Source organism: Octodon degus, unplaced genomic scaffold (assembly GCF_000260255.1).
Source record: "Octodon degus isolate 3935 unplaced genomic scaffold, OctDeg1.0 scaffold00018, whole genome shotgun sequence".
Lineage (NCBI taxonomy): Eukaryota > Metazoa > Chordata > Mammalia > Rodentia > Octodontidae > Octodon > Octodon degus.
The window spans coordinates 16808288-16829219 of NW_004524594.1; the positions used below are offsets into that span (position 1 = coordinate 16808288).

Here is a 20932-nt window from a genome sequence, read left to right on the forward strand (position 1 = left end):
GATCAGCAGAGAAAAAAAAACTTACCCAGCCCACCAAAGTGAGGCTCTGAGGGAGAGTGGCCTCCTCAGTCAGCCCTCCCTCCACCATGGTTTTCCCTCATCTCTTCATCAGCAGGTTCTGTGTGTACCTTGTCTGCCCCTCACCCCCACCTCCACCCCAGGTCAGGCTGCTTCCCTTAAGCGGAGAGGCAGGCACATTGAGTCTCTAGAACAGCACCTGGCTAGGATTCATGTCACCGGCTTCCAGCAGCCTCTGTGCAGCCTGGTTTGGGACACTAAACCCAGTCCTGCATTTGGGAAATTTCAGGGTCTCAAAGCCTGGCTGGCTTTTTGGTTCAGTTGTATTTTTTGCTCTTTTCTGGTCGCAGGGGTTAAACCCTGGTTTAGGGCTGGTCAAGGGCTCTGTCACTGATCGACATCCTCCTCTCCTCCTCCGTGCAGGCTGGCTCTGTTAATGGTCCAAGGAGCCTCCTCTCCACTTCCCCATGTCTGCAAGGCCCCAGGGACATCTGGCCAAGGCTACTGCCTGCTGGGATTCTGGAAGCAAGACCATGCATTCCTGCTACGGTTGTGGGGAGGGAACAGTAAGATAATGCTAAAAGCAAACAAGACCAAGAGGCTGAGGGAGGCTTGCTCCCCGTGTCACAAAGCAGGGCAAATAACAGGTCCTTGTGTCATGCTCCCCCCAGTGTATGCCAGGATGGCAGGCCCTAGGATGAGGAGGTCTCTCTCCTATTCAAGGTTAGGTTCACTGACCAGCAGCAGAGAAGTAAGGGCATGCTGGGCAGAGAAAAAGCAATGAGGGCAGCCCAGTGATCAAGGAATAAGGCCTGCCAGGCGTGTTTTCAGGGGGAAGCTGACCCACCACCTGCCATGAACAGCTGGACTAGCACCCTTGCAGCCTCGAGGACTCGAGGCCCCGAAACCTGGACCAAGAGAAGAGGCCGTACTGGGGAGGCCCAGCCCGTTCCTTGGCAGGAGGCCAGCCAGCATCTCCAACACCCACTCAAGATCTTTGGCCTAGTCAGTCCCGCCCCGAAGGGAGATGGACAGACTGCAGGAGCGGGCATTTGTCCAGCCAGAACCGGAAGCCCCTTGAAAAAAGTTCCTGCCCGCTGTGCGCGATGACGCACTTCCTGTTCGAGGCGCCCGCTGTTCTCACTGCTTCCGGCAGGCGGCGCTAAAGGCCGTGGGCCGGTAGCCCTGGAGCATTGTGGGAAGCACGGTCCTGGCTCCGCCTCTGCCTTCCCGCGGTTCCTGCCGGGCCCATTTCCGGGGCCGTCCCAGACACTAGAGGTGGGAGATGTAGTTCCTTGGACCAGGAAGCCGCGGTACGCGGGCGGGATAGGACTCGGCTTCCCAGAGGGCTGTGCGTGTGGGCGGGGAGCGCGACCCCAGAGCTCTGAGTTCCGGATCCCGCGGCCGGCGGCGTCCGGAGGGCCCACGGTCGGCCTCGAGGACTCCGATTGCGGAGGGGTTAGCGCCGGTGCTGTGCCCTGCCGGCTCTGAACAGGCATGGGGTGCCATTGCCCTTCCTTGTGAGCATCCCGGCCTAGGGCGCCCGGCGTTCGCACGGTGCCGACCGCGGGATTAGCGCTTTTATCCTCGAACTCAGCGCGGCGCGCTGTTAGCTGTACCGAGCCCTCGCAGGCCACGTGGCTGTGCTGTCCCTACCCGGGACATTGTCAGCATCTAAGGTAGGGGTCGTTGGGGCGCCTCGCGTCACCCTGTCGGTCTCTCGGGTGTTCGCATTTTGGTCTAATAGCTAATTCTCTCCTGCCAGGCCCCACCAGCAAGCAGCTCCGCTGGGCCTGAGAACGCCGGGGACCTTCGCCAGGGCGCCTCCGCCCACCTCGCCAGGGCTGCACTATGCCCCCGAGGCACGTGGCACGCGAGGTGAAGGGGTGCCCTTCGGGGCCAGGACGTGGTTCTTTGTGCTGCTGAGCCTGCTGGGTCTGCGAGAGGGAGCTGTGCTACACGATTTCCTCCTCGCAAACTGTGCTGTGGCCTGCAGAGACATGGCCGAGGCGGGGTCCGGCGAGCCCTGCCCTGGCTTGGAGGCTGAGCAGGTGACGGAGTACGACACCCTGCCTTCTGACTCCGTCTCTCTTAGTGACTCAGACTCAAACCTCAGCTGGCCAGGTGGTGCCGAGGTGGAATCACTGTCTCCAGAGGTCCTGCCTGGGGAGCCCGACGAGGACCCAGAGCTCGAAGAGCCCCCTCCTCGCCCCACAGGCACTCCCACCCCTGCAGTGCAGCCCTTCCACCTGCGAGGCATGAGCTCTACCTTCTCCCAGCGAAGCCACAGCATCTTTGATTGTCTGGAAGGGGCAGCCAAGTGGGTGCCCCCATCCTCTACAGCCCAAACCAACATGAGTGACAACGGTGACTTCAAGCGGCCCCTGGTGCCCTCAAGCCAGCCTCCAGCGGGGGACCTAGGCAGGGCTCCTGGGAGACCTGATCCCTCAAGAGTAGCCCCAGTCCCTGACTATGTGGCACACCCTGAGCGCTGGACCAAATACAGCCTGGAGGACGTGGCTGAGGCCAGTGAGCAGGGCAATCGGGCCGCGGCACTTGATTTCCTGGGCTCCCGGAGCCCTGCAGTGCCCACTGACTACACGCCTTCCTTCAACCAGGACCCCTCCAGCTGTGGTGAAGGAAGAGTAGTCTTTACTAAGCCAGTCCGGCCCAGTGAGACCAGACCTGAGAGGAAAAGGGTCCTGACAAAAGAGGACTCTGGGGGTGAGGGCCCTGTAGAGCTGACCCACTTGGCAGGGTTTGGAAGTCCAGAGGCTGAGGAATGGAGCAGCTCCCAGGGGTCACAGGAAGCAATGAGGCCTCCAGGGGCTGCCCATACTGGGTCCTCACCAAGCACCCCAGGGGCAGAGACAGTTGGCTTCCATGTCAGCAAAAAGCGAAGCAGAGAGCATTTCCGGAACAGGGGCAGCAGCCCTGAGGGTCTGGGGCCTGAGAAAGAACATCCAGCCTGACCAACCCACCAGGCTGCATGGTAGAAGCGGCATCCTCTTTGGAGGGAAGCCAGTGGGCTCCCTGTAGGAGGCAGCAGCAGCTTCTCCTGAACAGAGACCTTGCCTAGACATGGAGGATGGTGGGGTGGTCACAGACATCAAAGGCCTGACTCCCTGATGTCCATCGTGGGAAAATAAAGATTTAGGGTCTTTCTCCAGTTCTGTGTCTGGACCCTGCTTACCCAAGGTTTTCATCAACAGCATCATGTAGGGGACTTCGCCTTTTTCTCTCTGGCTTTTCTGCAGTGCCCTACTGCCACCCTTGACCCCACCCCCTAGCCTAATACAGGGCTGCTTTGAGGGGTTTCAGTCAACACCAATCACTGGTAGAGGCCCTCCAGAGCTACTAAGCCCAGCATCTGTAGCTTTGGGCCCTTGGCATGCCTGGGTGGGCAATCAGTCTGCATGGGAGACTATGTGGCAGGCCATACAAGGAGACTGGAATGTGAGCAGGCAACTAGGGAGCTGGGTGGGTTCCCTGCCCAAGCTGCATGAAGATGGGCATATGACAGGTGTTTAGGGTTGTGTGTCCCATGGGCTTAGCCCTGCCCAGGCTGGGTTCCAGGGATCAAGAGTGGTCCTGTGGCACTGCAGAGAAGGTGGGCGGGGTTGGCGGTAGGCCATCCTGTTCTACTGCCCAGCACTGTTAGCACTGCTTCTGCAGGCTCCATTCCAGGGCTGGTCTGAAGGAAGAACCAGCGCAGGAGCTCAGAGCTCTGTCCACATATTCTGACAACAGGGGCCCTGTGTGCCTCAACCCTCAGGATGGCTCTGGCCAGGTGGGGTGTACTCCTAGGCTCCAGTGGAAATAAAGCAGCATTAGGTATCTAGTGGGGGTCACTGGTGGCCTGTCAATTGGTTTATCAGCCTGCACCTGCCAGCTATTTATGGGGGGGAGGCAGCTAATAGTCACAGTGGACATCCAGGCCAGTCCCACATGACTAGTCAGGTAGGTGACTCTTGATGGGCCATTGAGGTCTTAAAGGGACAGAAATTGTGACCACTGGCATTTCAAAGAAAGGTCAGTTTCTTGTCAGTAACCCAAGTTGGGGCAGGAGCAGGCCCCAGAGCAGCTGCCCACCCTGGAAAGATGTCTCCATTTCAGGTGTTTGGTCAAGAGATTGCTGCCCAGTCCAGGCCAGTGGGGCTTCAGGTAGGCACATAATTCTTTATTCCAGGGGAGCCACCCCTCAACACTCCAGTGTCACCCTGGGGGTCCCAGGAAGGTGCCAGGAGACTTGATGTATTTTCTTGAAGAAGAAGTACCAATACAGGTGGTCTATGATAAGCCCAGGAAGGCCACCTCTTTAAGGAGGCCATTATTGGTATATCCCTGAGGCCCAGGCTGGCTCCTGGTAAGCCAGGCCTGGGGCTCCAGGACAGCTGGGCCTGTGGTGTGGCAGCCCATGTAGCTTAGGTGTCTGAGGGTGAAGAGTCAACATCTGGGTGCTCCTGGCCACCCGGACCTCCGTGGCTAGCAGGGGCCTTCCAGCTCCTGTCCCCACAGTTCTGAGAGCCTAGTGGAAAGAAAGAACCTTCCTCAGCTGTTTAACACCAGCCTGGGCAGACGTAGGACTTGAGGTCCCAGATGTCGTCCTCAGAATGGGTTCCCAAAGAATACCCCTCTGAAACAGAAAGCCTAGAGTAAAATGAATGTGGGGAGGAGGCAGCACTTGGCAGGGCCTCAGGAATCTGAGGATCCCAAGGCCTTGTGACCTGGTTGGCACCTGCACTCCTCAGGAGCAGTAGCCAGCAAGGGCACCAGAGGTCTCCAGAGCAGGTTGGGAAGGCTAGACCACTGAGCAAACCCCTGCCCACACTCCCCAACGCCCAGGACGCACTTACTCCAGTAGGCACCACCTGGGGCCAGTGTGTCTGTCATGGAGGACAGGAGCAGTGTGCAGTAGTTAACCTGGAGGGTAGGGGCAGGGAGATTGCCAGGATATGGGGATCCCCTTCCCTATCTGTACCCTCGCTCCCTCTATAGGCCCCTCCCTCCCTCTGGGCATGGTTCCTGTGTGCTATGTAGCAAGAGGACAGTGAGGGCATGAATTGGGGGGCCTTCTTGGATCTACACACCAGCACTGGAGGTAGGACTAGGCTGCTATGTCTTTGCCCTGGGGCCTCAGAGATTGGCCACTCCTGTGCTCCATGGGAGGACTGCTTGCTGGCTTACCTGTGACTCTAGACGCTTGATCTGCTTCTCTTGCTCTCGCAGCCCCCCGAGGTACTTGGCAACCAAGTCCACTCTGTGGAGAGGCAGGCACAGCTGTGGCTGTGACAGCCGTGTGACACCCCATGGGGAAGTATTCTGTTCTCCACCTGTCACCAGGCCTCTGAGGGTCTCAGTCTGGTACTCTGGACCCTTCCTGTCCACTCTTCCATTGTTCCTGATCTGGGGTTAGTGGCACTGAGGGCACCATGGGGCTGGTCTCAAGGTATAGAGCATTCCTGGGGCATCCCTGCACCAGGCACTCCTGCCAGCCAGAGATGCAGGGCATGCAGCCCTGGAGGAAGGGCTGGCTATGAAGAGAAGGCGGAGTACCGCAGCAGAAGGCAGCAAGGCTTTTTGGCCCATGTTCCTCAGCGTCAGGTAGGCAGGCTTCTGTGACCTGGCCAGGTCTCTGTCCCTTCAATTTCTGTCCCAGCCCATATCCTGTCCCTGGCACCACAGAGTGTCAACCCTCTACCAATGGAAATGGCAGGTACCCAGATGCCCAGGACAGGTAGAGCCTCCAGACTGAGGCTACTGAACATGTTCTAGACCAAGGTGCTAGAGTGACACATACCTCAGAGGAACAGCCACATCTGTGTCTGGGCTACCTGCCTCCAAGGCATGACCCTTCCTACATCTCGGCAGCGTTGTGGTGGGGGAAGGGTTCAAGGTCTGAGCCCGCCTGGTCTTGGGTCCCGCAGGCTATGCCAACCCGCACCTGTGGGCAGTTTTTCGCAGCACCTCGCCCTCACTGTCCCGCCTTCTCTTCTCCACATTGCTCAGGAAGTTCTCCTTCTGAACAGTCTCCCAGGTGACAATCTTCTGGTCTAGGGGGTCTGGCAGTTCTCTCTCTGGGCAGGCAAGGGACAGGAGTGAGCCTGGCAGGCCCCAGGTCTGCATCCCCAGGAGCTCCAGAGCACCCAGCTTGGGTACACGGCAGCCAGGCAAGGGCAGGCCGCATGCTGCCTAGATCCCTCTGCTCTGGGTCTAGGGCTCTGGTCAGCCTCAACAGAGCCCAGGGAGAGTCCCCACAACCCTGGCCTCCCTAGGGAGTCCTCAGGACAGCAACGGCCTCACCCAGGTGCTCCCGCTTATGCTGGGCCGCCTGGGTCTTCCGGAAGACCCGTTTGAGCCCCAGGCTCAAGTGGCTGAGGAGAATGAGAGGCGGGGCCAGGACGGGGCGCCCATGGTATTCCTTGATGAGGTGGTAGCGCTGGAACTTCCAAAAGGTGTCGGCATTGCCCTGCACCACCTGGAATGTGTAGCTGTGGGGCACAGGCCGTGCTCTTAGTGCACTGGGCCTTAGCCTTGGCACACGGCCTGTCCTTCTGTATAGCCAAGAGCAGGCTGTGTTCCCGCGCCTCTGGGCAGGCAGGGGGTCAGAAACTAGCTCAGCACCTCCTCTACAATATGAGTCTGTAGGTGGGGCCCATCCACAGGGACCCCTTTCCACACTCTCTTCTCCCAGATGCCTAGAGCTGTCCATTCAGTGGAGCCCCCCAACTGCACCAGACCTGGGCTTGCTTTCTGGAGAAGGGAGGACCTGTGGAACCAGGGTGGGCCCACACTCCCCCCCGGGGCTCCCCCACTGCCAGTGGGCCCAGCAGCGAGGTGTCAAGAACCCACATGGACACAGCAGGGAATGGGCACCTGAACATGGCAATGAGCAGGTTCATGAGTAATACGTTGGTGACCAGCAAGAAGGTAACCAGCAGAAGGATGACCAGCCAGTTGGCATAGAGATTGGGGCAGGAAGGTGAGTCCTCCAGCAGCAGGGGGTGGACGGAGCAGTTCACACGGGCTTCTGGAGGATGAAGGGACACTGTCAAATCAGGCACTTGTTGTGGGGCTGAAGCTACCAGGTGTAGGGTGTTGACCAGGCAGCTGCCTATCCTGCCTCACGCAGGGTTCCCTGGGTATAGCACGGGAAGCCCTAGTCTCAGCCACGAGACAGGTGGGCAGCCCAGTGCTCTGTCTTCCCTTGGCTGAGCCTCTACCAGGGGCCATGGCCCTGGAGGCAGAGGTCAGACCATCTGGGGATGGGAGGTGGGGCTGGATGTCAGGGCCAGGCTTCTGCTGTTGTTGGGAGAACTTTTTTCCAAGTAAAAGCTCACTAATGCTTATTGTGGGGTCCAAGCTGGGGGCAGGGCTACAAACTCTCAGGGGTCACTGCAGGCACTGACCACTCTGATCTGAAGAACTCTCCAGGTAGCTCATATGGAACTCAGTTGCAGGCTGCACTCCTACAGCCTGGGGCAGAAGTCCCTACAGGGGACTGTGACCTCAGCACCCTCAGGGGCCCTAGATCCTACTGCTTCTTGGCAGGGCCCAGCCTGAGCGCCTGGCACCACACCCCAGGAGACACTGATCCAGCAGGCAGGAGGAGTGTGGAGTTAGGCTTCCCCTGGTCATTGGGAGGAGCTCCCTGACTCCACCTCCATCCCTCTCCAGGCTGGGTGCTGGCCTGTCTACACATGACCACTGGATGTACTTAAGGTGTAGTCTGTTCAAGTGTGTTTTCTGACACCCCCTGCCCCCAGTCTCGGTGCTGCCACCCACTCCAGCTCACCCTGGAGGGGTTTTGGGAATCTCTGTCTCTTAAGGTCCATCTATATGCACCATGTCCCTGTGGCCCAAGAGCCTGATGACCTGTGTCTGTGTCTTGTTCCTGACTTATCCCCAAGTGAGTTATTGAGTGTTGTGTGAAGGGTTCCTACTACAGTGTCAATCCTATCCTCTGCCTCCACCACCACCCTGGCAGCCCTCAGTCCCTGAATTGGCTCCTGCAACTGATTCATGACCCTCTTCCCTCTTGGTACCCTGAAGAAGTGACTGGACCATGTTAGCCATGTCTGTGAAGTTGTATCTCTGATAAAAGTGGCTTAGGGGTTGAGGAGAGATCTGAGAAGGTGCCACTAGGCTGGGTTGGAAACTAAATGTGCCCCTGAGGCCCCAAGCAGGGAAAGAACAAGTTGGCAATGTGTAGAGGGAAGGGCTGCCCTGGGCCGCAGAACCCACAAGCTGTAAAGGGACTGCCTGGGCCTCAGTTTCCCTCTCAGGTCAGCTGGATGTTAGAGAATACCTCTTTCTGGCAGCATAGTGGACTTAATGAATGACCTAGGCTTTGATCCCAAAGGTCCCAGAGGGGATGCAGCCCTGCAGAACTAACAGACACTACTCAAGGCTGGGGGAACCTGGGGGAAGTCCCTCTCCCTCCGCAGACCCTGGACCAGGCCTTTCCCTCCAGATCAGTGGGAAGAGCATGTGGCTGGGGCTGACTTAGCCAGTGATGCGGCCACTTGGGAAGGGGGGGCCATCCCTGCCCTGCCTAGGATTACCCCCCCACTTTCTGCCCTGTGGGGCTCCATGATGCAGCTGTGGCATTGGTGTCATATGGTGAGAGTGGAGGGGCTGGAGGGCAGGCAGGGTCAGCTTAAACTAAAGGCCTGGAAAACCTGGTTCAGAGAACAGCAAACACCAAAGGTACAGCAAGGGTGGGGGTGCTGAGAAAACAGCTCCAGGAAATGGGCCCAGAAGCACCCACTTAAGAGGAAATCCCCAGCCCTGCATCCCTGGAGGCTGTGTTTGCTCTGATAACCTCTGCTACCATCCACTGACAAATACCACAAGTCCCAGTGCTTGGCCTGGCCTGGCTGGCAACCCTCTGTGGATGGTTGGTGGGGGTCAGGCCTCTACTGCCCATTATGCTGTGATGATACCATGGCCAGTGTGGCCTCAGCCTTCTGACACCATTTGGGGCACATCCTGACACCTCTATACTTCTCTGGAGCTGGCACCTAGCGCCCACCTTCCCTGGGGGACTGGGCCCCTCTCCTCACTGATCCCAGCTACTACAGAGGCTTTTACAGGTCCCATTCCTGTCCAGGAGTCCCTTTCCCCATTGTCACTGAGCCCCTGGGCTGAGTGGCTCTCCCACACACTACCCATTTATCATGAAATAGGTCCCAGAGTCTCCACCACCCATCCAGTATAGGGACACCCTGCTGACATCGGGCTACATGCACACCCAGCAGGGGCCCGAGCGGAAGCAAAGGTGCTGTGCCACATGGCCTCAAGCTGAGGGGCCTTTCCAGCATGTGGTACAGGGACCCTGGCAGGAGTGTGGGGAACAAGAAGATCTTGGCCCAGGAAGGCACCTACAGGGATGGTCAGGATGGCCTGGGTGGCTCTGTCTTCCCCCATGCTGTATGTCTCTCCTACACAGACACCTGTGAGCTAGGCTCACCCTTCGGGCTCCCCAAGCCAGAGGCCAGCCCTGCTGCCTTGCAGTCTCCTACCTCTTGGTTTCCAGCTCAGGGTCAAGGTCAGGGGATCAATGACTGGAGCTGGTCCTGTCCCTGCTCTGAGTCTGGGCTTCATGGACTCCTTTGTCTTGGTTAGTACCAGCCCCAGTCCCCATGTCTCTTTCCTGAAGGCACCTCTGCAGAGCCATATAAGCTGAGCCCTACTCTGCCAGTAGAGAGGACCTGCTCCACCAGCACAGAAGTCCCCTTTCCACCCCATCGAGCTGTAAGCGAACCGTCAATCTCATCCAGCGGGATCTGTCCAAAGATCTGCAGGTAGGGCCTATAGAGCACCCGGCGGAAGATCCACTCCAGGCGGCCATCATGGGGGTGCAGCAGCGCCTGGGTGGTCACACCATAGGCCACGAGCCACACGCTCAGGAAGAAGAGGAAGAAGAAGACATCTTTCATCTATGGGGAGGGGAAAGGCATAAGCAGCTGCCTGCGGGAGCTGTTGGTTGGGTCTCACCCAAAACCTAAGGTTGTGGTCCCTGGTAGGGCCTCACCATCCGCTCCACAATGATGATCTTGGGTCCCAGCTGCTTATGGATAGCAAAAATGTGAATGAGCCTCAGCGTGAACACCATGAAGTCCATGGCAAGCACTGTGCGTCCGGCTTCGAATACCGAGGGCAGCATCCTGGAGGGGTACACAGGCTGAAAGGGCTGCTGGTGTTCTGAGAGGGAAAGAAACTCCCCGAGGATGCACGGCGTATCAGCCGAGGGGCAGGTCCGAGCCTACACCAGGCTTTCTGAGGTCCAGTTACTTCTGCAGAAGCCCGTCCCCCCGGCAAGGCTGCAAGGCCTCAGGTGCCACAGACCTGCAGATGACGCCCACAATGAATAGGAAGATGGCCACCATGTCACACTTATTCCAGTTGTCCTCCACGTACAGAGAGAACTTCTTCACCAGGTGTGTGTCCTCATCTGTGAAGAAACCCTGGCAAAGGGGGGGACAGTCTGATGACAGCCACTCAGGCCCACTTGCTAAGACAGCCTAGCCCTAACCAGGCTGAGGTTTGTAAGGAGCAGGGCTCAGTCTGTCATGGGGAATAGGGTTTCCTTTGTGACCAAAACCCCAGTGTCTGGATTCAGTCAATAATTTGGGCTCATACTCAGACTAGTGAGACCACAGCCATGATCAGTGTGGAGCTGGGATCAGGCTTGGACAGTGACCAGGCTCAAGAAGCAGGAAGCCAGGAGGCCCCAGGCAGTGCTAATTCTGCAGTGAGGAATCCCCAGGGCACGGCCACTGCAAAGCTACAGGCTGTAGAGCCTGGGCCTTCGGGTGGCCTGGCCACTGACCTGCCGGATTTCTTCCAGGACCAGTGTGAAGACCCAGAAGTAGAGGGTGACCTCAGGCCCCGATGGCCCCTGAGGTGGCGGCTTGAAGTCCACCAGCAGGACGTAGGTGAACAGGAAGAGGAATGCGAAGTACATGACCACGTTCCCCAGAAACACGGTCACTGGTGCACCCCAGAACTTCCGCCAGCGTGTGAGCAGGAAGGCAGCTCTGGGGCCTCGGCTTCCATGAGCCCCAGGCACCTCGGCTGGTTCCTCCACCCTGGACCAGAGCAGAAGAGGCTCTGTGATGAGGCAGGCACTGAGCTGTGGTGCCCCCTGGTGGCCCAACTCCGCCCCTGCAAGTCTGCCTCCTGTGGCTGCCACTTGGCTCCCTACATCCTGCCTGGCCCCTTGGGCCCTTACCCGTGACCTGGGCTACACAGTAGGCTCTGCTCCGTGTCCAAGCTGTCCAGTTCCTGCAGGTCCTCTAGGCCTGTCCTCAGTGGGGGCTCCTCACTGCGGCACAGAGAGCTGCTCAGGCTCCAGGAAGGGTCCTACATGACCCTGAGCAAGGGGCTCAGCCAGGAAAGGACGTATGGACTTCTTGAATCACAAGGGTCAATGTGCCCTGCTGGGCAGGGACAGCAGGGAGTGGGACCCCAAGAACACAAGACTCAGGGAAGTACAGAGCCACTCTGGCACCTGGCTATAGCACACTCCAACCCACCTGAAGACGAGGAGGTTGGTGTAGATGAGAGCAGGGCAGGTGAAGGCACCCAGAAGCCGCAGGATGGGGGTACCTGTGGCCATGTCCCCCCACCAAATCTTGGTCAGGAAAGCCTAAAATAAAAAACCCAGTTGGCCGTCCTTCACCACACCTCTGTCTGTTTAGTGCCTTATGCCAGAGATGCCCTTCCCCAGGCACCTGGCAATGTCAACTGCCAATCAAGATTGGCTGGAGAGCCCCCGCATCCTGGTGGGAAGGTGGGCAGTGGCACCTCCTCCTACAAGCATAGTTGTGTTGCTGCTGAGTCTTCAGTAAGGGCCACGGGGGCCTCAGGGGTCAAGAAGGAGCAGCCCCAGGAAAAGCACTAGCTCTGAACCTGAGTGGGAAGAGCGTGCCTGGGGAGGCAGGAGGAACCATGTACCCTGCCCAGTCCCCCCCCCCATGGCTGGGCCACAGGGGATGCTGCAGGCTGAACAGAGGTCAGCTGGACCCCACACTATCCCGGGTGGGGTGGCCTAGGCCCTGCCTACCTGCCGGGTCCCTGAAGCACCCCCAGGCTGGCACCTCACCTGCACACCATCATGGGCAAAGAAGGCCTTGGTGTCCGCCTCGGTGGCCAGGTGCAGGCAGGTGGTCCTGCTCCAGCTGCGATTCCTGCGCACCAGCAGTGCGAAGGCGCGGTCTGCACTGTTGCTGTAGCACTCAGAGAAGAGGTCTGCAGGGCCGGGCCGCTGGGACACATGCTGGTGCCAGCTCCAGCTCCAGCCAGAACTTCTGCCCCAACCGCCTCTGTGGGATGTGCCCTGGCCCCCAAGTATGGAGCCCCTGACTGTTCCAGCCTGGCCTCCCAGGGCTCTCCCTTAACCCCTGTCCTCTCTGGTCCTCCCTCTCATCTGTCAGGACTGTGGGGACCTCCATCACCCCACACGCCTTCCATGCTGTGACAGGACCAGCCAGCATGGGGGGTATGAGGCTGTGTGGTTTCCACCATGTGCCTTCCTGCTTAGGACTTCAAGGATGGCCTCTAGTCCTGGGAGAAACCATCTCTGTGTCCTCTTCTGCAGGGGAGGTCACCAAGCCTCTTTGTCCCCTTCCCCACAGTGTCTCTGTCACTCACCCAGAGCCAGCTGCTCATACTTGGCCTCCCGCATGGTGCGGGCCACCTCAGCTTCAGTCTCCAGGCGGGACATTTCCTTGAGGATTTTACAGGCAGCCAGAGCAGCTGCCACCCCTTCCTGGCCCTGGAATATGGGCTCTCAGGGAACCACCCGCCTTTCCCCACCCTTCTCCAATACCCACCTCCCCAGGAGCTAGGAGTCCAGGCTCAGCCCTGTGCTCACCATGGCCCAGAAGTAGGTCGCCATCTCGTGGCGGTTCTGTAGCACAGCCCACAGAAACAGGTCCCTCCAGGGGTCCTTGCTCTTCTGGCTGAGATCCAGCAGCCACTTCTGGCCCAGGGACCGCTTAACTGGGCCCCTCTCCTGAAGGACACGGGTGTCAGCCTCCAGCTGAGACCCAGCCCCACCTTTCCATGCCTGCCCTGCTCACCACTGTCCTCCGGCTGGCTGCCCAGCCATCCTGATAGAGGCCACGGCAGGCATCCTGCAGAAAATCCTTAAGCACACGAGACACCTCATGCAGTGAGAAGGCAGGTGACCCAGTGGGCAGCTCCCGGGACTGCTGAGCACCCAGGCCAGCCAATGCCAGGCGGCCCTCCTCGAGCTTGTGCTGCAGCAGGCGGAAGAGCAGGCTCTTGGGGGCCACGGTGCGGTAAAGCTGCTGCAGCCGCCCGTAAGTCAGGAAGTCTGCCATGTCGGCGCCGTTGTCCACGAAGAGGCGCACAAACTCGGGCTTATTGCTCACCAGGGCATCCATCATCACTTCCTCCAGATCACGGGACTGGGCTCACCCGGGGGGAGATCAGATGGTGAGCAGGAGGGCAGAGCGGTTGAGGGGAGAACCAACTCTTCCCTGGGTACCCAGCCTGCCCCTCAGAAAGGACAGGAAGAGGGGAACAAAGAACGCTGGCTCTGTGAACCTGAGACCAGAAGGGTCCTGATGTGCTAGGGCTCACTATGACCTCATCTTTGGCCTCACCCATACCCCCGTGCCACCCACTGTGCCCCGTGTGCTGAACCAGCCTCATCTGGGCACACCCATCTAGAAGACAGCTGCACCAGAGTGGGCCCAGACAGCAGCCCCAGGACCAGTTGCCCACACTGTCAGTGCAGCCCCTGTCCTGGGTGACTGGGGAGGCACCTTCCACTCCACGTCCCCGCTGAAGATCTCACTCTTGGCGATGTCCACATGGTCCCAGGCCACAGCCAGCTTGAGCTCGTCCAGATAGTTCTGGGCCTCTTGGCTGTGACTCTTGCAGGCTGTGTGCAGTGAGTAGCAACTGAGGGCCCAAGGGATCCTGGGCAAGGGCTGGGGCTTTGCATCGGGCCCTGAGGACTCTTGGAGGACCGGCAACTGCTGCCTCTATGCCGTAATGAGAGGCATGAGACTGTAAGAACCCAGGAGCCAATGTGGGGGCCCTGGGTCCTTTGAAACAGCATCCAGTGAAGTGGAAGGGAGCCTACCCGTCATGGGGCCTCTAATGTTGAACGCCCAGGCCTTGAAGCTACGTCCTAGCACTCAAGGTCAAAGAGCCCCTCCATGGATGGGGTGGGGCAGTATGTTCCTGCACAGTCACGGTTCTGCCAAGGGAAAGGGCTCAGGGCCTGACCTGGCCCCGCAGGTCACCTAAGTGGACGACCACCTCTAGGGACCATTGTCCCCTACAAGTGAAGCACATAGGCCTTTGTGTCCATGACTGTGAAGCAGACATGGAGTTCCCAGGCTGCCTATAGGAGCATGTCTGCATGGGGTTCACTGGGCCTCACTGTCGGGGAGAAAGTCCTTGAACACACAGCGCCCATATGGAGAGGACCCTCACCCAACTGTGTCCCCACCCTTCCTTGGCATTGCCCATCGCAGGCTTGGGCCTGTGTGCCCCTGCCCAAGGTTGCCTGAGTTCAGCCTCACAGCATGTTTGGCTCCAATGGAAAGCGCATGAGTAACAAACACACATCAGCTGCAGGATAGATGAACACACTAGGATGTCATCACAGCCTTGAAAAGGAAAGCTGCAGGGCAGTAGCTGAGGTGCATAAGTGCCTGCCTGGCAAGCCCAAGGTCCTGAGCTGGATGGGGAGCACACTTGTTCTCCCCATGGCACTTGGGAGGCCAAAGCAGGAAGATCTTGCAAGCTCAAGGCCTGTCTGGGTTACACTGTGAGATGTGAGACCTTGTCTCAAAATGCCAGGAAGAAAAAAGGAAGGACACCCTGGTCACACTCTATAACACAGATGGCCCTGAGGACACCACAATCAACAAAAGAAGCTGGACACCAAAGACCTTGTATTGCAACTCCATTCACACAAGCTGCTGCAGGTGCGCCAATTCATAGAGACAGAGGTGGACAGGTCATTGGCAGGGCTGGGGGAGCGGGGAATGACTGGTCACCGGCACAGGTTTCTTTGTGGGGTAATGAATATTCCAGAAACCCCAGCAGCTCCAAGCGCTGCTGTCAAGGAAGCCTCACCTTTCACCAGCGCCTTGAGGATGACCGTGTCCAAGGCCTCAGAGGCTTCCTGTTCGAAGTCATACACGGTGAGCAGGTGCGGGTACGAGGTGATGTGCTGCAGCTGCAGACCGCAGGACCGATGAGAACAGCACCATGGTAGGACACGGAGGCCAGAAGAGTCCCCCATGGGTGGACACGCACCCTCCCAACCACCCACAGACTAAAGGAGAGGGCCCTGCCCCTCAAGAGCCTCATGCAGGAGGGGTGGGGTCTGGCAGCTGCAGGAAAAAGGCCTGTGCCAGGTGGCAAGGGGTCCACAGAGAGTGCACTGCCAGGGATTTCCTAAAGGCCAGCCCCACCCAAGGAGGACAGCTGGGGGGCTGAGATGGCCAGAGCACCCTCCCCCCCACACCCCTGGGGATCACACACCAGCTTGGTCCAGTGCATGATGGCCTCCCAGGAGAAGTGCTCCCCGGGGAACTTTTCTCTCAACTGCTTCTCAGCCACCTGGGGTACCAGGAGCTGGGGCTGGTTCATCAGGGCAGCAAGCACGTCAGCAATGCCCCCGGAGCCTGCCAAGATCAGCCACGGGGCAGCCTGCTCCACAGCCCTGGACATCCTCTGAGGAGGCAGGGAGAGCACAGCAAACTTTGGTCAGCTCAGGATGCACACACGGGGGTGCCCTCTTCCTGCCCTGTCCCAGAAAGCCCTGTGGACCCACCATACCCTCCTGGGGGCTTCAGCCAGCCCACACCTCCTTGATGCCCCTACCTCCAGGGTGCTGGGGTCACCATTGACCAGCAGGCAAAGAACGGGAATCTCGATACTGCCGGTGCCTGGGGACAAGCAGCCATGAGGTCTCTCTAATACTCAGGGTACACCAGGATGACAGAGAAGGGGACTCTCCTGGTGGGGTGGGTGCTACCCAGACCTCAAGGCCTCAAGCCGCAACATGTCTGGGCACAGCTGGTGAAAGATTTCTTTTTCTAATGAAGAACGGACTCTAGGCTAAAAATCAAAGCCTCGGGGCCTAGCAATCAGGACTACAGTTCTATATCTATCTACTCTGTCCAAGATGGTCCCTTCCGGCCAGCTCACATTGATTTCAAAATCATGTAAGGTAAAGAAACAGACAGCTCCTCTGGCCCAGGCCATGACATCCTCCTGAAAGAGGCTGTCAGGACATGCACTGAGTAGATCCAAGAGTGAAGAAGGGGTGTGTTTCTGGTCCCCCAGCCTGGAGCTTGGAATGAGCTCCTACCTGCAAAGCCCCCAGAGAAGCCTGAGCTTCCCTGGTTTTCTACGTGGTGCAAGTCGTCTGTTAGGTCTGGAGTCACCCACTAGGGAGCTGATCCTCCAGCAGGGACCCTTCAGTGAGGAAAGGTGCCTAGTGACAGAGCCTCGAGGATGAACTCAGTGGCCCACGCAGTACTGGGCCAGCGGTGCTGAACATTCTACCCACATGGCGCTGGAACTGGACACTGTAGAGTCTCACATCTTGCTGAGTCAGCCCGACCACAGACTTGCATTTTTGCTTATTTATATTCTATTCATTCATACATATAATAACATTTCTATTTTGTGTTTATAAATTTTTTAGGAGCCAGGGAGATAGCTCAGTAGAATAAGGTCCTGAGTTCAATCCCCCTGATACCGCAAAGAAAGAAAGAAAAAAAAAAAAAAAAAAAAACCAGCTGCAGAGGCAATGCTGCCCTCTGGTGGCCACATGCCTTGGGACCAGTGATAGGATGAGCTTAAAACTACAGATTTTTGGCCCCTCCTTTCCTCCCTCTGTCTCTCCCGTCCCTCCTTCCTTTTCTTATTCCTGTCCTCCTACCCTCCTGGAGGTGAATCTAGTGCCTTCACAGTGAGCCACACCCCCAGCCCTTTCTATTTTTAAAGTTTTGAGATAGGAACTTTCTAAATTGCCCAGTGACACAGCCTGGGTTCTGAGATTCTCCTGCCTCTGCCTCCCAGAGTGCTGGGATTACAGGCATGTTCCACCATGCCTGGCCACTTCTTGCTTCTTAAAGCTTCAAGCCCACAGCCAGGGCAGCCCCAGTGAAAACAGCTGCAACCGCCTTCTGGCAGGGATGTCACTGCTCAGCTGTGCCCCTCTGGTAGCCCAGCCTGGATGCTCAAGCATGTGGTGGGGGCTCCCCCCCCCCCGCATACCCAGTCCTCGTGTCCCCTGGGCCCCAGGGAGCATCCCCAGCAGGTGGGGCCTCACCCCCGTAGCCCGTCCTCTGCTGGGAGATGTGCTCCTCCAGCCGAAGCCGCAGCTCTGCCAGCTCATCCCCCTTCCCATGAGTGCCTGGCTCCACCAGGATGAAGTGGGACAGGTTGCTGTCCAGGGGGCACAGGAGGCCCTGGCTGCTGCTGTCGTTTGCAGGGTAGCGGATGGGCATGTCCTCCTGTGTCCAGGGGAGAGACAGACAAGTCCAGGCCCTCAGGAGCAGCCTGGGCACATCATTGCCAAACGCCCCCTGGTATACTGTGCTGTGGAGCCAGGCAGGACTCTCTCTTCCCAGCCCTCACACAGAGGGCCTCCCTGAACGGCCAGGCTGACACAAGATCCTCCTTAGACTCCTCTGGACCAGAGTCCAGACTGCACCAGGCAGCTGCCAGGGCCTGTACTTTGTAGTGCTGTAGATAGGCCCCCAGATGGGGCACCTGAACAAAGACCAGCCTGGAAAGGCTCTTGGTTAGGGTCACACAAGGACTGGGTGTCGTAGTCAGACAGCAGCCTGGCTCTGCCACCCTAAATCCACACTACCGTGAGTCTGTCCTCCTGAGCAATCCGTCACCTGGTGGCATGTGCTGGCCCTGCAACCCTGCACTCCACTGCCGCCCACTGTGCTACCACATTTTTAATCCCATGGCCCCAATCCCTCAGGGCCCCGCCCAACCCTGTGAACCCTGAGGGCAGGGAATGGCCTGTCCGTTTTCCTTCCAGCCTCCCAGAGCCACTGAACCCCAGCAGCCACTGTATTGCGAGCCATCACTCACCTGGGCATCATCGAGAAGCCGACGGTGCAGAATGCGACCCAGCGAGGCAATGCCGATGGCCACCACGCGGACCTTGGTTGATGTGCTAGCCAGAGAATGGTCACGTACAGCCTGTCCGACATGTCGGGCCAGGCCCACGCGGAGGGCACTGGTCAGGATCCAGGCACCTACAGAGGTGGAGGGGAGGTTCGTTGTGTCCTCCCCACCTGTCCGGGTTTGGTAGATTGGCCCTGAGCCTCGGGGCCAACCATGGCGGATGACCTGGGAACAGTGGTCAGGTACTCTGAGGCACTGGTGGGGAGATAGAGTCTCCAGGGGGCCAGGAACCTACTTTAGGCCACTGAACAACCTGGGGCTGGCTAAGTAGTAGCCCCACCTGCTGGCCTGGAGGGGGTATGCTACACCCAACCCCTACTGCGGCTGCGCACAATCTAGAGCCGCAACTCTGCCGCACGCCCCTGCTCGACCAGGACTCTGGTGTTGCAGCCATGATCATTGGAATTTAGAAATTCCAGGCCTTCTTACCGAGCCTCTGCAGGCAGAGTTAACCTCAAAATAAGGCTCCATAATTTGATCCTGCCATCAATGACCAGGGGACGTGAGGGGTGACGTAGGCCCCACCCTGGGTACACCTTAGGGCGTTGGAGCAGGAGAAGCAGCCCACAGAAAGGACAGGACCACGGTCTCATCTGCAGTGTAGCCCAAGAGCTGCTTCCGCAGCCCCGAGCACAACCGAAGGGGCCAGGAGTGGGAAGAAACAAAGGGCTGCAGAGATGGGTGCCCCCAGCCCCCGCCCCCGCGCGGCACCCCATCCACGCTCCAGGGGCAGCGCGGGGGGGGGGGCTCACCAGTGCTCTGAGCCGCCTTCACCAGCCCTTTGCGCAGCACGTCCCGCAGCCAGGCCTTCATGGGGAAAGGCCGCTCCTCGCCCACCAGGGACACTACCAGGTTGGGGGCTGGCAAGTGCCACTCGGTGAGCAGTAGGTTAAAGAGCACAGAGGGGGCCACACCGCTGGGCACCTTCACGAACTGTAGCGGAAGGTGCAGGTGGGCTCAGGTTGAGGAGCCGGAGGAGCTCAGGGCACAGGGCACCCTGGGTACTGAGCCGAGAGCTCCGGGAGGAGGAGGAGGAGGGGGAGGGGACCACGGAGGGCCCTTTGGGGAAGAGCAGGGCCTGCCTGGACTTCCATTGGCCGGGTGATTGCCATCTAGGGAAGTGTGGCTGCTTCTTTATGTAAGAGACTGGGCAGAGGGACCTGGACACCCCTGACCCCGGCCCCTCCTAGACCTCTCAGGTGCACCCTGGAAGTTCCAATGTTTGCTGGGGGCTAGGAGGCAGCAGCCAGAGTCACTACTGCCCCAAAATGCTGCCTAACTGGTCTGCGGGCTCTGACCCCAAGGTGAGGGAAGTGGCCCCTGGGTCGGGAGCACTGGGTGTTCAGCCTTGGGGCTTTGGGCACAGAAAGGTCACTCGGGTGGGGCCACGGCTACCTTGCTTCGCTTCTTCCCAAATTCTCCAAAGTCAACTTCACCCCGACGCAGGCTTGGTGCCTGCCTGGGTGCAACATCTGGAGGGCTTTCAGGACTGGAGCCCTGGACAGGGTGCATGCTGGCTTCTCTGCAAGGACGTAGACCTTTGAGGACAAGGAGATCAGACCCCAATTCCTTCCTTTTGGGAGTTGCAGGTGCCTTAAGGCAGGACACCCCCCCACACACACAACATGCTGGCAGGGAGCTGGGGACTCTTAAGGCCACATCAGGAGCAGTGGTGGTCCCCCAGCTGGCCTGAGATCTCCTGGTCATACTCCACCTCCCGCCTGAGCATGGCCAGGACAGCTTCCTTCTCAGGTGAGGAAGGGGTCAAATCTGGGGTCAAGTCTTTGCCTGGCTCTGGTCCCCATCCCAGGTATCTGGGTCAGCCACACCAGTCAACACTTCTCTGCAGGGTCTTTTAGGGGTTACTTGGAAGCCCCAAAGGCTTAGTGTGAGGAGCAGTCTTACAGCTACAAAGCCCAGTACCCCATACTCCCATTACTTCCAGCCAGAGAGAGGATCCAGGAAGGTGGACAGGTGAGTAGTTAGGTGCACTCTGCTCAGGTACAGGGTCCTGAGGATGACTTGGGGTCACTCTGCCTGCCCAAGAAGCCACCCATATCACTTCTCACTGAGTCCTGGCTCAGCAGGTAGAAAGACAAAAGGCTGCCTGGCACCATGGCTCGCCTACTACCTAGTGAAGCCATGCCTAGCATGGTCACCCTCATGCTAGGTGATAGGGACCCAGAGGGCTGGCCTGTGAGACCTAGAGCCAGGTCACTGTAGGTCCCCCAAGGGCTCCACCACCTCATTGGATGGCTGCCCAGTGTCTGTGAGCCCCAGGCCTGGTCACAGTCAGCATCCTTCCACCCTGCTGAAAGCTCAGGGTGAGGGAGTTTGCTGGTCTCCTGGTGCAAGTTACCCAGAATGGTGAGTGGATTCTGGCCACTGGCAGGGGTTTCCTGGACCCACTCCAGCAGGGAATAGGCCACTTCCCACCAGCTGGGTCCCAGATCTGCCATGGTTGCCCAGGGCCCTAGAGAGTGCCTGCCACAGATGGGCTTTATGACACCTGTGACTCAGAGAAAAGGCCCACTGTGCATGGGGCGGAGGGCCTGGGGAACCTCGAGGTGCAACATGGACTTGTTCCATTCCTCCCATGGTGCCCTGGGGCAGGGATGAAGGCTGAGTCCTTCCCCTGTGCCTCTGGAGCCAGCACAGTGGCTGTGTTTCCCACAAGAGTATGGCCAGCAGGAAACTCTGC

The 20932-nt window shown here is 58.7% G+C and overlaps 2 protein-coding genes across 2 annotated transcripts; one reads left to right on the forward strand and one right to left on the reverse strand.

The window, feature by feature from the left end:
* Positions 1–430: 430 nt before the first annotated feature.
* Positions 431–3009, forward strand: Tssc4 (tumor suppressing subtransferable candidate 4). The gene is made up of 2 exons (XM_004627323.2): positions 431–1697; positions 1784–3009. The coding sequence occupies exon 2, from the start codon at positions 2019–2021 to the stop codon at positions 2988–2990; it is 972 nt and encodes a 323-aa protein (XP_004627380.1). The 5' UTR covers positions 431–1697; positions 1784–2018; the 3' UTR covers positions 2991–3009.
* Positions 3010–4125: 1116 nt separating this feature from the next.
* On the reverse strand, positions 4126–20690 carry Trpm5 (transient receptor potential cation channel subfamily M member 5). The gene is made up of 25 exons (XM_004627324.2): positions 20591–20690; positions 19627–19769; positions 18984–19164; positions 18136–18302; positions 17357–17540; positions 15898–15962; positions 15556–15747; positions 15145–15247; positions 13818–13936; positions 13107–13457; positions 12899–13039; positions 12676–12799; positions 12128–12273; positions 11559–11671; positions 11255–11347; positions 10853–11111; positions 10369–10487; positions 10055–10187; positions 9785–9959; positions 6895–7048; positions 6322–6509; positions 5963–6095; positions 5206–5278; positions 4875–4941; positions 4126–4546 (listed from the first exon to the last, which is right to left on the reverse strand). Exons 1-25 carry the CDS (start codon positions 20688–20690, stop codon positions 4443–4445), a joined length of 3627 nt encoding a protein of 1208 aa, XP_004627381.1. The 3' UTR covers positions 4126–4442.
* Between the last annotated feature and the right edge of the window lie 242 nt (positions 20691–20932).

What these genes read in the sequence shown, in the direction of transcription:
- Trpm5 (XM_004627324.2), bottom strand. Translation starts at nt 20,690, where the DNA reads ATGGCAGATCTGGGACCCAGCTGGTGGGAAGTGGCCTATTCCCTGCTG. An exon ending in CAGCCAGCCGGAGGACAGTG is followed by an intron (nt 13,040 to 13,106) that starts GTGAGCAGGGCA and finishes CGTGTCCTTCAG; the next exon opens with GAGAGGGGCCCAGTTAAGCG. An exon ending in CTGCTCATTGCCATGTTCAG is followed by an intron (nt 6,510 to 6,894) that starts GTGCCCATTCCC and finishes TGTGCCCCACAG; the next exon opens with CTACACATTCCAGGTGGTGC.
- Tssc4 (XM_004627323.2), top strand. Translation starts at nt 2,019, where the DNA reads ATGGCCGAGGCGGGGTCCGGCGAGCCCTGCCCTGGCTTGGAGGCTGAG.